Here is a 13570-nt window from a genome sequence, read left to right on the forward strand (position 1 = left end):
ACACAAAAAATGTGAGCGTTCTGCTTCTGACTGGGAGTAAAATAGACCAACATCTGGTACAAAATAGCAGCAAATGCCACAACTCCAGATCTAGAACTCACATCGCAGACGATAACCTAGCTCCTCGTGTGACTCTACGTCCTCCATCCAACCTGAAACACTCGACTTGCTGAGGCCCAAAGCTGCTTGGTCACAAAAGCTGCTTTCAGACATGCACAGAACTCTGGATTATCCCAGGACAATCTCTGGAGGGGCTGTATGTGAGAACGCAAACTCATCAGTTTCTCCTGCCTTCCCCCTGGTTAAAACTCTGGGTAGTGTCCTAATTAGTCCATGTGAGAACTCAGTGATCCTTCACAGGATTGACTGTGAGTGTGTGTTGATGACGTTTCTAACATGCGACAGACACAAAAATTAAAAACTAAAAGAATACAAACATCTCACGCATGTCAAAGACACAGACGAAGATGTCAAGAGAGGATATTGGTGATAGGGGCCGACGCCGGTGCTGACGTGCTGTAATCAAAACCACGTGATCTCCGCAGCTGAATTTATATGTTCTGTCTGCATGCTGCACCCCCCCCTCGCCTGAGTGATTGGATTTCTGTCTGGACCCAATCTCCAGAGTTCATGTCTGAAAACAGCTTCATTGTCTGTATTTGTATTTTTGATCCTCCTGAACACTTTCCACTCGCTTCCTTCAACAATTCAGTCAGTAAACCATAAATTACTTTTATTACATTTTTCAATCTTTTTTCATTTTGTCTTTCTCCTAAAGCTCTCCTATTTCACCTCCTGCAACTTTTTGATAACTTTTTCTTCTCCCATGTTTTCACTTGCTCCCTCCTTTTCTCCAGAGATTGTCAACTTAGTGCTCGGCTCTGACGTTTCCTGTCTCACCTCTCATCCCTAGCGTTATTGCATTAGAACTTTAAAATGTTGTAATAAATCACATTTCATTGATTTCAATAATATATGCTATGAAAGGGGACCGAGGGAAGTATTTAAACAAATTACATCAAATGTCTCCCAGGACTTTTAATTCATGGATTGTGCTGTTTGTGTTTGTCCTGATGTTCAATTGTGGGTATCAAAATAATTTTGGTATAACTGGTGTAAGAAAATGTACAAATTGTGTGTCTAATTGCATAGGTATTCATAGAATACATACAGTTCTTGAAATATATTTGTCTATAAAATATGGAAATCTCAGAGTTTTTTGTCGGCAGAACAGTGAAAACAGATCAAACATGAATATACTTGTTTTGTTGGGAGTCAGCTGGGAGTCATATATGGCTTTGGGCAATGTGCCATACACTAACCAGCTTGTGTTTTCTGTGGAGCTCAACTGGAGAAATGTGTTACCTGTAATTTATTTGCATAAAACATATTTTTCTACAAAATGCAGCTGCTGAATAACCCAGTTCTTATACTAACATTTTATCTCAATTTTAGAATTACTATATGTATAAAATATTTTGAACACAGCGAAACACAGGGTTAAAATATCCACACAAAAAACACAAATAGGAAACAACTATAAAACTCATCCATATTTTAGTTCAATTATATTTTTTTAACAGCATAGGTTTTCCCCTAGTCTTCTGTGTAACCAAATTATCCTCATCACAACTAGTATATATTATTACCCACTCTGGTGCATCTGTTTGATTTTTAAACTAAAAAAATAATTTCATACCTTTGACATTTATACTCTGTTTTCTACGTGGAGCCCTGTGACGAGCGCTCGTCGTGAGGACTTCCGTCTGAGTTCTCCGCCTCTCCCTCAGAAATTGCCTGCATGGGTGCTGAGAACAGTCTGCTGCGCACGCCGTAGCGGCTGCTGTTGGCGGGCGGGGGGATTCTGGAGCGGCCCTGCCTGGACGCAGCAGATGTGGGGAAGGATTTGGGAGAGAAGCCCTCAGCGTAGGCTCTGGGGTAGGGGCTGGAGATCTGATCCGGCCCTGAATTAAGCTGCTGTTGTTGCAAGGGGGACGAGAGGTCCTCGGGCGGCCCGGGCGACTCGGTCAGAGAATCTCCCGGAGATTTGGGAGCGATGGGGCTCTTGAGGATCTCTGTCGCTGACATGCGGTAGCTGGAGTCTGAGCGGCTGCCCTTTTTGAGCAGCAGCAGTTTAAATTCCTCGTTGGAGGTGCTAGACTTCTTTACATTCCTGTAGATGGGCACGGGGACTCTCTGCGGGCCCGGGGGGGTCACGGCGGAGGCCGGCGACACCAGTGGGACTGGGGAGCTGATGATGCTGCTGGGTGGTGTGTTTGCTGATGCAGCATTAACACGGTTCCTCGCACCCGACTCAGTGGAGTCTTTCCGACCCAACACTTTCCTTTTGGACCTGAGGATTTAAGAATCTCAATTAAGGATCTCTGTGAACGCACAAAACCCAAAACAAAAAGGATGTGCTGTTGAAAATCCTCACCTGTGTATCATTGCAAACAGATCCTCAGTGGTGCGAGTTTTGTTGGGTGACAGAAACACATTGTCGTCCTCTGGCCGTGACTCATCACTCAGCGGGGACGCTACAGTGTCACTGGGTGTGGAGTCTGTAACACAAATCAGTCAACATTTCAATACAGTGCATAAACAGTATATTTAGCAACACCAATTTCAGTATATATACAATATATATATATTTCTTAATATGGATTATTTTTTGTTCCTGGTTGTTTAGTTTTAAAAAAACACTTAATACTTCATATAAAATAAGATATAAAAAAACTTATTTTAACCGATATGAAATTTATTTAGAGAAACAATTTTCCATCTTATCAACATTGTATTTTATTTAAATTTTCAATTTCTTGTTTTCCTATCCTAACTATCCAGGAAATGCAAATGTCTATCATATTGCTTCTCAGTTTTGTCTCAATCATCAACAGTTCAATTAAAACAGCTAAAAACTGTTAAATCTGCACTCCTGACTGGTTCCCTTGTTTAACGCTATGCTATACATGAAGATAAATGTCACGACTCATACTGTGCATTCTCCCAATAAAGTACCTTTGCTGAAGTAATCCTCTGTGTCTGGTGTGGACTCGTCCTTCCCGTCCTGGGAGGCACTTTCTGCTGAAACACCTGACGAGTCACATTCCTCCTCTTTGTAATCGTCATTGCTGATTGGACTCTCTTGAATCGACTCGGATTGACCGTCAGTAGCAGACACTTCATCAAGACTGTGGGATCCACTGGGTGAACTGTGCAGAACAGAGGGAGTTGAACACAGCTGTTCTTCAGAGGGCTCACTTCTCGTTGGTCCCACGGGCTCTGACTGCGGGCTGCAGTCCACAGAGCAGACAGGTGTTTCCACCGACTCTCTGCACATCTCTGCTTCCTGGCTCGTGGTTGTGTCACGGACGTCTGCTGATGGCTCTGACTGCAGCCTGCACGCTGTCTCACTCTCTAGAGAAGACTCTTTGTCCGGCTCTGTCCTCAGCTCACTCTGACATGCTGCTTCTCCACATGCAAGCTCTTCATTAGAGCTAAACATTGATTTAGAAAACTCCTGCGAAGATGTGTAATGAGGACGTGAGCTGTATAACAGTGGGCTCTTCAGCTCTAATGATTTACTACCGGAAAGTGTGCTTTTCAAGTTCACTGTCGGACATTTCAGTTTGAAAGGGGTTCTGTCCTCGTGACTGTCCTCTGTGTCTTTATTGAAGGACCGGAGCTGTACTGAGTGCAGCACGGTGGGTGTGATGGACAGGGGGCGGGTGGTGAACACCTCTGAGTAAGTGGGTGCTGCAGCAGCTTTGTGTTTGTTTTGCTGAAGGATTTGAATCTGGGTCCTGTAAGCCAAGGCCTTGTTGACACCCTGAAGGGCACTGAGGTCGAGGTGGGAGGGAGGGATTACGGGCAGCTCCAGGTCTTTCTTCGAGTTGGCTCCATCCCTGCAGGACAGCGACGGCAGGGACAAGGAAGGAAGGGAAGACTTCCTTTCAGGGACTTTAGGCTTCCTCTTACCACTGGCTGGTGACAGTGGCCCGGGAAAGAAGGTGGAGGGGAAGCAGGAGGTGGGGGTCTCTGACTGACTAGAGTAGCCGCTGGATGGGCTGGCCAGGCCTGCTAACCTCTCTGGAGAGGACAGCTTAAAGTCCCCCTCGACTGAAGGCAGTGAGGGAGTGGTGGCTCTGGAGCCGGACTGGGATGTCTGTGACTCTGAGCTCTCCTGCGACTTCATGCACTCGATAACAGTCGTACCTGTAGCTGTGCTTGAGTTTGACAAAGATCGGTAAGGATCGCTGGATTTTAAATCATTCAGCAGCCACAGATCTGCATAGTCTGACTGAACGACTCCGTCATCCTTAAACGAATGTGCATCTGTGGAGCTAAAAACACCTAGGTCGGGTAGATCGACTGCGTCCTCCACCCCCCAGACCACAAGGGGCTCTCTGGACCGTGAAGAGTTTTCTATAAGACCCGGAGAGCCGCACAAAGCTAGCTGCAGTCTCCTCTCCTTGGAAGACAGTGGACGTTGCTGCCCACATGTGATCTTTGGTTCCTTCTTGTCATGGATATTGCCATCACTGCATATTTTCCTTAAGGATGAACTCCTCTTGGGTGGAGACGGCTTCGCCTTTGGCTTTCTTAAAGAGAGGCAGCGTCTCGCCAGCGACATGTGACCACTCAAGTCAGACAGGCCACAGTCGGAGCCAGAGGCGCCATAGTTATAAGTAAAGCTTTTGCTACCTTTCAGACCACAGTCAAAGTGCAAGGAGGTGTAGTACCCTTCACTGTCCACAGAGTAGTGGGACACATTGTCTGCCTTCTCTGACGGCGGTTTGTCAGAGTAGCTGCTCTCGCAGGTGGCCATGCTGGTGTAGCTTGGGCAGCCCAGGCTGCTCTCTGCGTCTCTGTTTGGCTCGGGGCTGAAGTCCTGGGGGCGCTCAATCTCGGGGTGGGGGTAACTCCACTCCTGCTCGATGGGAGTGCTGACCCCTGCTTCTTCTAATATGTCCATCGCTGTGGAGGAGAAGGAGCCCGTCCGCTGGGTCCTGACGCCCGGGTAGTGGTCCAGCATGAAGCCGCTCGGGTCGTCGTTGTTGTGAGTGGCGGCGTTTAGAGAGAGCTCAGAGTCGCAGTGTGAGGAGCCGGTCAGAGGTGGAGAGGCTGCAGGTTGGATTGTCTCCGAGGTTTGTGAGGGGCAGGCGGAGCTGCTCCCGCTCCAGTTTCCGCTAGAAGACTGGTGGTCGTCCTTGTGGTCCATCTGGCCTGCCAGCACCCCTGCCACAGAGACGGAATGGACAGGGCTGCTGAAGGTGTCTGAACTAGAGGAGATCTCACAGCTGCCCATGTCCGCTTTCCTGGGCAGCTGGGATCTGGTCCTCTCCATCCAGCTGCGCTCTGGACTCTCAGAGAGCTGCTGGTACTTGAGGCCCAACTGGTGTTCAGAAATGGCCTGGTCATCTGTGCTCTCCTCTTCATCCTTCAGAAGCAACTTCCCGGGTACTGGCAGGAAGTTCTCTGGGTCAAAGGGGGAAAGCTCCTCCTCATCAAAGCTGTCATTTTGCCCGTTATCCATGATCCTGCTCGTGTCTCGAGGCAGACTCCTGGAGCGCAGGCGCTCGCCCACAGAGGCAGAGAACATGGCGTCAGCTCTGTCGGGCAAGGAGGTGATGTTGCCTGCAGAGTAAGAGAGGGAGAGGGAGACTCCCTGGACTCTTTGGGCCCTGATCCTCCTGCGAGATGGGGCTCCTGAGATCAGAAAGTCTTCAGTTTGGCAACCTGAGTCTCTGGTGCTGAAATGGCTGGCCAGCTCCTCATTAGAGGGAGTGATGTTTGGACTGACATGAACGATCACTGTCCGATCTCTAGAACTTGGAGAGTCATCAGAGTCTGGGAGTCAAAGTGGATGAAAAACATTAGAAAAAAAGGCAATGGAACTCTGGAAAGAACTCCAGTTTCAGTTTGATAATTTCATTGATTTTTATTCATGAAAATCTTTATTTTTAAAAATGCTTAAAGCGCTGATCATGAATCACAAGATTTTTTTTTTTTTTACATGACATTCTCTCTCTGTCCTCACTTCTTGTCATCTCACGACTATCAAGTGTCTAATAAAAGCATGAAATGTCCCAAAATACCTTTAAACAGACTAAAAATATTCCTTCAGTCACTGGTTGATGTCTTTCTTATTTATGTTGACATCATATAGCTGCTCTGTCAGACTTTCTTTAACAATAAACTGATGTGGCTTAGATATAACACACAATAGCACTGAAATACTTTATATTACTTATAGCACCATTTGCCTTTAGAAGGAAACAATGCCACAACATGAGATTTAGACCCTCAACACTAAACCGTGCATTATGTCTGACATTACATTAAATTACACAAACATTACCTTTATCACAAAATCTTCACATATCAGGTGTGTTCGTGAAGCAGAGTTGGATGAAGTAACTTACCCAAATCTTGCTGCACCTGTCTGGGAATGCCAGCGACAGTCCTCCGTCTCCGTAGCTTCCTCCTTCTCTGTAGCAACGACTGGGAGTGAACGAGCGAGCAGCGCACACTAGCATCTCTGTCAAAGCCAAGCCCTGCAACGGAGACACGACATCTGAGGAATCTTTGTTTAGTGGCAACTGCAGCGATTCCTTCTTTAACTCTCACGCTGTCTCCGAAAAAAAAAGATCTGATACAACGGTCACAGTGAGGAGTGGAGGTCAGCAACCTGATGGAGCTCTAAGATAGAAAGTTGGTGCCTGGAGTAAGAAAGAGGAGTTTTACCTTCTTGGTGTAACGCCTCAACTGTCAGATTAAATGTAAACTAAAGATATAGAAAGAAATGTATTTGACCCTTACCGAAAACATGTCAACATGTGGATGTGTTTACTAAAGAGAAAATCCTGTGTCTGTGTTGTGATCCTCCTCGTCTGCCAGCCTCTCCCTCACCATACGTAATAACTGTCATGTGATGGCAGGTCAGGCTTTTCAGCACCATAGCAATTGCTCGACTTTGCTTACAATGTGCATTTTTGAATCCTAAACTGTCTCTGGCTCAGTGCGTGTCCGTGTATAACTCTTCTCTGAGTCAGGGCGGATGCGATTAAGTAACACAAGGCAGATCTTTTCAACTTATTGGACAGAGCTCATTAGCATTCATGTCGCAGCTACTTGCTCTTTGCACACAGGCACAAAGGGTCAGAGCATGAGAAAGACAGTGAACAGGGCTCGGAGCATGACTTGCACACTGACAGTGATTCTCTGCAGCAAAATCAAGGCCGATGGTGATGACATTTATTAATTAAGAGCAGAATTTACAGATTCCTTGAGAATCTTTTTATTTGTATTTAATATGTGTTTTGTAATGCAGGGAAAATAAACATGGCATAGTAATTACTAAGCTAAATGAGGAGCGATAGCACAGTGCCAAAAGTGGCTGAGAATCTGTATCGTGTATATTTTATAACAGGGAATAGGAATTACATAATTATAAGAATTAGAGATGGATGATGAACATGACCAGCTTATAGCATGAAGACTGTTAATAGAGGCTCGGCTGTGTCGAATGTTCAAACATACACCTACCGGCACCTCGAATGCTAAATAATCAACATGATATATATTGTTTGTTGACTCTGTGGAATAAATTAAGTTTAATGTGTTAGTGTGTTTAGCAGTGTCATCATTTTAAGTTGAGATATTTTCCAATGACAGCTTAATGCTTTTCTTGTGTCTTTGTGCCTTAAAACTAGAGACGGGTGATTACTAGCTTATCTTAGCATAGCGTTAAGAAGGAAGCAGGTGGAAACAGCTAACATGTCAAAGGTCACAAAATCCAATGTAAAAATGACCAGTTGTGGTTTAATGTCAGATACTAACTATGTGAATTATTTTTTATTTAAAAATAATTAATTTAAAAAAAAAAAAACTTGTTTAAACTTTGGACAAAAGACCATGGCTAGCTGTTTCCACTTATTCTGCTAAGCTAACAGCCGGCTGTAGCTTTGACTTTTACCAGACATACATGGGACAGCTATGAATCTTCTCATCTAAGCTATTTGTTCCCCAGCATGTTAAACTATTCCTTTAAGAGAAGCGACAGAAGAGTTTAAAAGGTAGCATTTCTGCGGAGGAGCTGTAGATGACTCTACGTCAGACACAAAACATAAAGTGCTTTCAATTTACCAGTCACATTAATGGGGATGACACATGAGGTGATGACGTGGGAATTGCTTTTCATTCGTTCCTCTGGGGTGGGCAGCGGCAAGGCGTCAGACCAGTTAGTCTGCTTGTCCAGGGTGGAGGGGATGTTAAGGATGGGAAACTTAGACCGGTGACCTAGAGCCACCCCATCAGTGTCAGGGTCAGAGGGCGCAGCCTGCAACAGATGGATATTTGCATTGTTAGTGTGTGAAGGTTAGCTGGCACTGCATGAGAAATGGAACAGCAGAGTTAAAAACAAAATGAAGATCAAACTCAGCTTCAGAGAGGGAAATGTGAAGAGTGCGGTGAATAAAGTCAGGGATTTGACTGGTGCTGTGAAAAGTGTTTGTCTGAGAGGGCTCGATGTAAGGATTAGTTTGACATTAATCTGCAGCAAAGACTACTAACTCTCTGAGCAGAGGCAAATCAATGAACATGCCCTTCCATCAGCTGAGTTTCATGTTGAGGTACAGTAGTGAGAATTAAAAAAAAAAGCATGCTTTAGAGAGAGAGAACAAAAAGAACAAGAATCAGGTTTCATGCAAATTGAAAAACAGACATTGAGAAATTGAAACACGTTAAAATCAGAAACTGCTGTTACACCTGACTGGATCCAAGCTTACACACACACCAGACTAATAAGAGGTTTGGTAAAAACTGTAAAACACATGTTTAACATTAATTCTGCTTTGTGTGACAGCGATGTCTCATCTACTCAACAACAAAGGACAGAAATGTGACAAACAGTCATTTCCAGTCACGACATGCTGCTTTGGAAACTCTTAGCTCATGCTTCGTCAATCTTTGGCACCTATGTGTGTTTCACCCAAATATTTGAGTGGAAAATCTTCACAGCAGCATTCCTCTGAGCGTCAGTATCAATCACCGCACAGTCCTCCCCTCTGACGACTCCACAGCCCTTTTTTTCCATGGGCCTCCTCAGGCTCCCCAGCTTAAATACAGGAGATCCCCTGCAACTTCTACCTTCATGCTAAATGAATTAAGTCTATTAAAGCCTTACCTTGAGATTCCTACAGAGAGGCACATGTGAAACTGGGAATGATTCTCAGGCTCAACTGGTTCCCACCTCCACAAACCGACAACCTCCCACCCCCATTTAAGGCCAGTTCTTGAGCCTTTGTGCTCTCTGTTCCCAGCTGACCAATGAGACCCCGACAAAAACACCGGCCACAAAAGAAACCAGTTTCCTAGGAAACTTCTTCCAACTAATAGAAAAAAAGAGAAATCAAAGGGCAGACCATTTACAGCTGATTTGTTTCGAGGACAGAAAGGCAGTTTTTGGAGTGTTTCAGAGGGGGAAGGATGAGCGAGACGATGGAGTGAAAGAAAGAAAGAGACGATCTCGGACAGGCAGGAAGAGTGGACACACACAGCATGAGAAGGAGAGGAAAAAGGAGGGGCAGTGTTTGGTCTTTGGCGCTGTCCACGGCGTCATTACTGTCTCACAGCGGACATCAAACATGATATATTTGGTGAGCACGGAGAAAAAAACAGGAGGCTGTCAGCTCTTTTCAGGGATGTGTGCACTGCAGAAACCGCAGCACAGAGGAATCATGGGTAATCACAGGCACAAGCTTGGAGAAGTCAACCCTGTCATTAGAGAAACCCAGGCTGCCGGGCTGTGACTGTGGCCCTCGCACACATTCCACACATACTGCAAACCGTCACACGGACCCCGACAACAACTGTCTGAGCATGTAAATGTGTGACATGTAGTCATGTACAATTAGAGTTTCACAGCAAACTTGTACCCCCATTTTACATCTGGGTCGATACTCAGCGGGCATGCATTTCAGAAGAGATTTGTTATGTAAATTAGACAGAGTAAAACAACAGGTAGAGGAGTTGTGAAATAGAGCGTTAGAGGAGGAGGAGCCACGAGGGAGGGAGGGAGGGACCAATACCTTTCTGCTCCAGGGAGAGAAGTGACAACATTCGGTAGGGGAGGAGGAGCGGATGGATTCAAACTGAATTACAGGGCAAAAATAAAAAAAAAGGACAACAAAAACACATGACAGAAATCAACATGGAGGTTTATGACATGAACAAATACTTCAACAAAAAACAAAACAACAACAAAATCTGTGAAGAGGAGCACGTGGACTGTGACATTATTTTGATGATTTTGGTTTTAAAAAACTTCTTTTGCAACTGATATTGCATGTTTGATGAAAAGTTAATAAAAACCCAGAGCTGTCATGTGAACCTTTAACAACCGTGCTCTGCACACACAACATGAAACACTTCTTTACCTGTGTGTGTGCTAACTGTGTAGCTGTAACTCGTGGCTGCTTGTGTTTGAAGAAATGTGAATTTTCCTTCAATACAACATACGTCTATTCATACATAGTAAGAATGTCATTCATCCTCATCAAATAAAATCTCATCTAAAAAACCAAAGGAACAAAGCATTTAAAAAACACTGAAGATACTCTCTCCACTTACATGTGAATACAACCCTACTGTATCATACTGTTTAATATTTATCCTTGAACTTCTTTTCTTTCTTTTTCCTAGACAATGGTACTGTTTGTATTGTTTTGTTTTGTGATGTGTATTCGGTGCAAGCACACTGAGAGCCACTTCACCATGTCAAATTCCTTGTTTGCAAAAATAAAAACTGAATTATAGGAGAATAAATGTAAAATATTGAAATATAATTGAATTAAATAGCTCCCTGACTTCCTTTAAGTTTTTAAAAAGCACAAAATGTCCCGTGCATCTCACCGTGGTTGAATTCGTGCCACTTCTCTCTTGTCTCTTGATGATGTGAGGGGAAGGGATCCTGGGTATCGGGGGCACGGCTGAGATGGAGATGGTGACCCTCCGCTCCCGGCTTCCCGATCGTCTGCTCTGGTGATCTGCGACAATAGGATCATGTGAAACTCTGACAACATGACATAGGTAACTTTTCCAATGCTCTTTGGTTGGAACTGGTTCCAAGATCTGTCTTCAAACTAAATGGTAAATGATCTGTATTTATATAGCGTTTTTCTGGACTTGATGACCACTCAAAGTGCTTTACATTGCAGTGTTTAATGTTTTTTGTTCCATCTGGGGCAAATTTGGGGTTTAGTATATTGCCCAAGGCCACTTTGGCACGTAGAATGGGAGGGACTACGATTGTACCGCCAGCCCTCTGGTAAGTGTAAGACCCGCTTTAGCTCCCGAGCCATAGACGCCCCTATAACTTGGGCTGTGGTTTTAATACAGACATTAAAAATACAAGAAAAACTTGAAAATATCTATAAATTTACCTTCAGATTGGGAAAACATGGGAACCCAGGCCAGAAATGAAAGGGGTGGACACTACGGCCTGGCCAATAGAGATATTTAGGGGCGGATGCTGATACCGATATTAGAGAGTTTAAATAATTTCTAATACCATTATAGACTGATTGATGTATATAAAAAAGAAAATTGGTAAAGATTCCTACAATGATATATATGTATTTGAGGCTTGATATTTTAAATTTGAACCAAAAACTTTGAACAAAGATTTCAATCAGCAAACATAAACACATTTACGAACACTCTAGGGGTCACAATACAATACTAAGAAAGTAGAATAGGTCTGCTATGAATACTGCAATTGTCAAGCTTTTATTGTTCAAGATGAAGTTGGTAGAGAAGTAAGAGTATTAAATGTCTAGTTAACAGTGTTATAATAGATTATTATTAAGTTACAAATAAAGTTTGTATTATTATAATTTACAATTTGTCCATGTGTGGGAATTGACAAACTCATAAAAAGCAAATCAACAAAAACCACACAAACTATTACCAAACTTATTACCACATATGACTGATTGCACAGGTGTTGTTATTATATATCCACTCCTGCAAAAGCACATTTGATATATGTGTCATCACCAGTCGTCTTCCATCCAGGGTGCAAGTACAAGCTATGTCCACTAGAGGGCAGAGCAACACAAAAATGATAGTATACTCTATCTATGATAAGATGTGGGAGTTTATGGTGGGAAGCACATGTTGTTTTTTGATAATAGAAGACACAAAGTAAGAGAAAATATCATTGAGTGAAATTAAGAATTACAAATGTAGAGGTGCCTTTGATTGTGAATGATAGAGCGTAAACTTCAGAGCTCTTCTGTGTGGAGGTGCTGGGGGGGGGTTCTCACCTCGGTGCAGGGCCCACAGGCTGAGGTTGGCTTGCCTGTGGAGCTCTTCTACACATGCTGGCCGCGTGGAGTGGTGGAAAATGTTCCTCTGCTGGTGCCACGGCGCTTGGTAATGTGTCGTCAGCTTACTCTCCACATCCAGGTTGGACACCGCTGCCAGACAGAGACACAGAGCAGGACAGACAGTAAATAACAGAAACAAATGTGTGTGTTGACTTCAAACTCAACAATTAATCCCGATCCTGTTCTAGAGGGGAACAGTCGCAAATTCAGCTCACGTTAGCTCGTTAGAACAATAAAATATCGTTCTTGATAATGAAGAATGGCACATGACACTGGATCTACAGTAAACAATGTGCACCCTCTGGTTTACAATGGAAAAGCAACATGCTCCCGTGACATGGGGCAGCCTGCCGAGCTCCACGGGCACTGGTGAGAAAAGCTTCCACTCGGGCATTTTTGTGGTCATACACCGGTTAACATCATTAAGGTGAACTCTGCAGACGCAGAAAAATGGAACTAATGGGCTTTCCATGATGGCAAAAGTGGGGTGCCGTGAGAAAACTGTTTTGGGTTGAAATAAGCACATGAAGCTCTGCCTCATATTAAGATCTGAGAATGCGAAAGAGAAAGCAAGAGGTCCAGTGTTAGCCTGTTTACTAATGCAATGCTAGAACCTGCTGCTAAACAAAAGGTATCAATGCAACCTGATACGGTGACTTTCATCCTCTAAACATTGACCAGTGCCTGTACTAATGCCACTGCCCCCCCCCCCCCCCCCCCACCTCCTTAGGTTACGCAGAGGGAGAGACGCTCAGCTCTCAGGTTACACATGAGTCACACAGAGGCTGGAAGAGGAGGAAAGGTTTGAGTTTGAAAGAAGCTGTTTAGTTTTTATGCTGTAGCTTGTTTGTTTGGGTGGCGATGGCTTGAAATGAAAAGGTGAGTGATTTATACAGTAATGAATGAACGAGTAGAGCTGCTTCCACTAAACTCTGGATAACCCTGGAAATTCCATGGAGGGGAGAGGCTCCGGACTCACTCTTGCCAGCTCCCTTGCAAAAACTCCAGAGGATGTCCGAATGAGCATGTGACACACACACATGTAACGGAGCGCATGTCTGAAAACGGCATTAGTGATTGCCCCCCCCTCAAACTAGAAAACTCGTACGCATCCTTTCTCTCACAAACTGAACTTTTGCTCTTGTATCCATGATCTAAAAGTCCAAGAGATGGATCAA

At 44.2% G+C, this 13570-nt stretch overlaps 1 protein-coding gene across 1 annotated transcript in view; it reads right to left on the reverse strand.

The window, feature by feature from the left end:
• Nucleotides 1–1560: 1560 nt before the first annotated feature.
• nhsa (Nance-Horan syndrome a (congenital cataracts and dental anomalies)) overlaps nucleotides 1561–13570 on the reverse strand; it is a 56943-nt gene continuing 44933 nt past the window's right edge. Inside the window, exons 2-9 of the mRNA XM_061078839.1 lie at nucleotides 12330–12482; nucleotides 10915–11048; nucleotides 10092–10154; nucleotides 8149–8341; nucleotides 6426–6557; nucleotides 3019–5850; nucleotides 2438–2561; nucleotides 1561–2353 (exon numbers count right to left, since the gene is read on the reverse strand). Coding sequence (XP_060934822.1) covers nucleotides 1723–2353; nucleotides 2438–2561; nucleotides 3019–5850; nucleotides 6426–6557; nucleotides 8149–8341; nucleotides 10092–10154; nucleotides 10915–11048; nucleotides 12330–12482 — 4262 coding nt within the window. The 3' untranslated portion in view covers nucleotides 1561–1722. The remainder of the gene's footprint in view (nucleotides 2354–2437; nucleotides 2562–3018; nucleotides 5851–6425; nucleotides 6558–8148; nucleotides 8342–10091; nucleotides 10155–10914; nucleotides 11049–12329; nucleotides 12483–13570) is intronic.

This window comes from Limanda limanda, chromosome 9, assembly GCF_963576545.1.
Source record: "Limanda limanda chromosome 9, fLimLim1.1, whole genome shotgun sequence".
Classification (NCBI taxonomy): Eukaryota; Metazoa; Chordata; class Actinopteri; order Pleuronectiformes; family Pleuronectidae; genus Limanda; species Limanda limanda.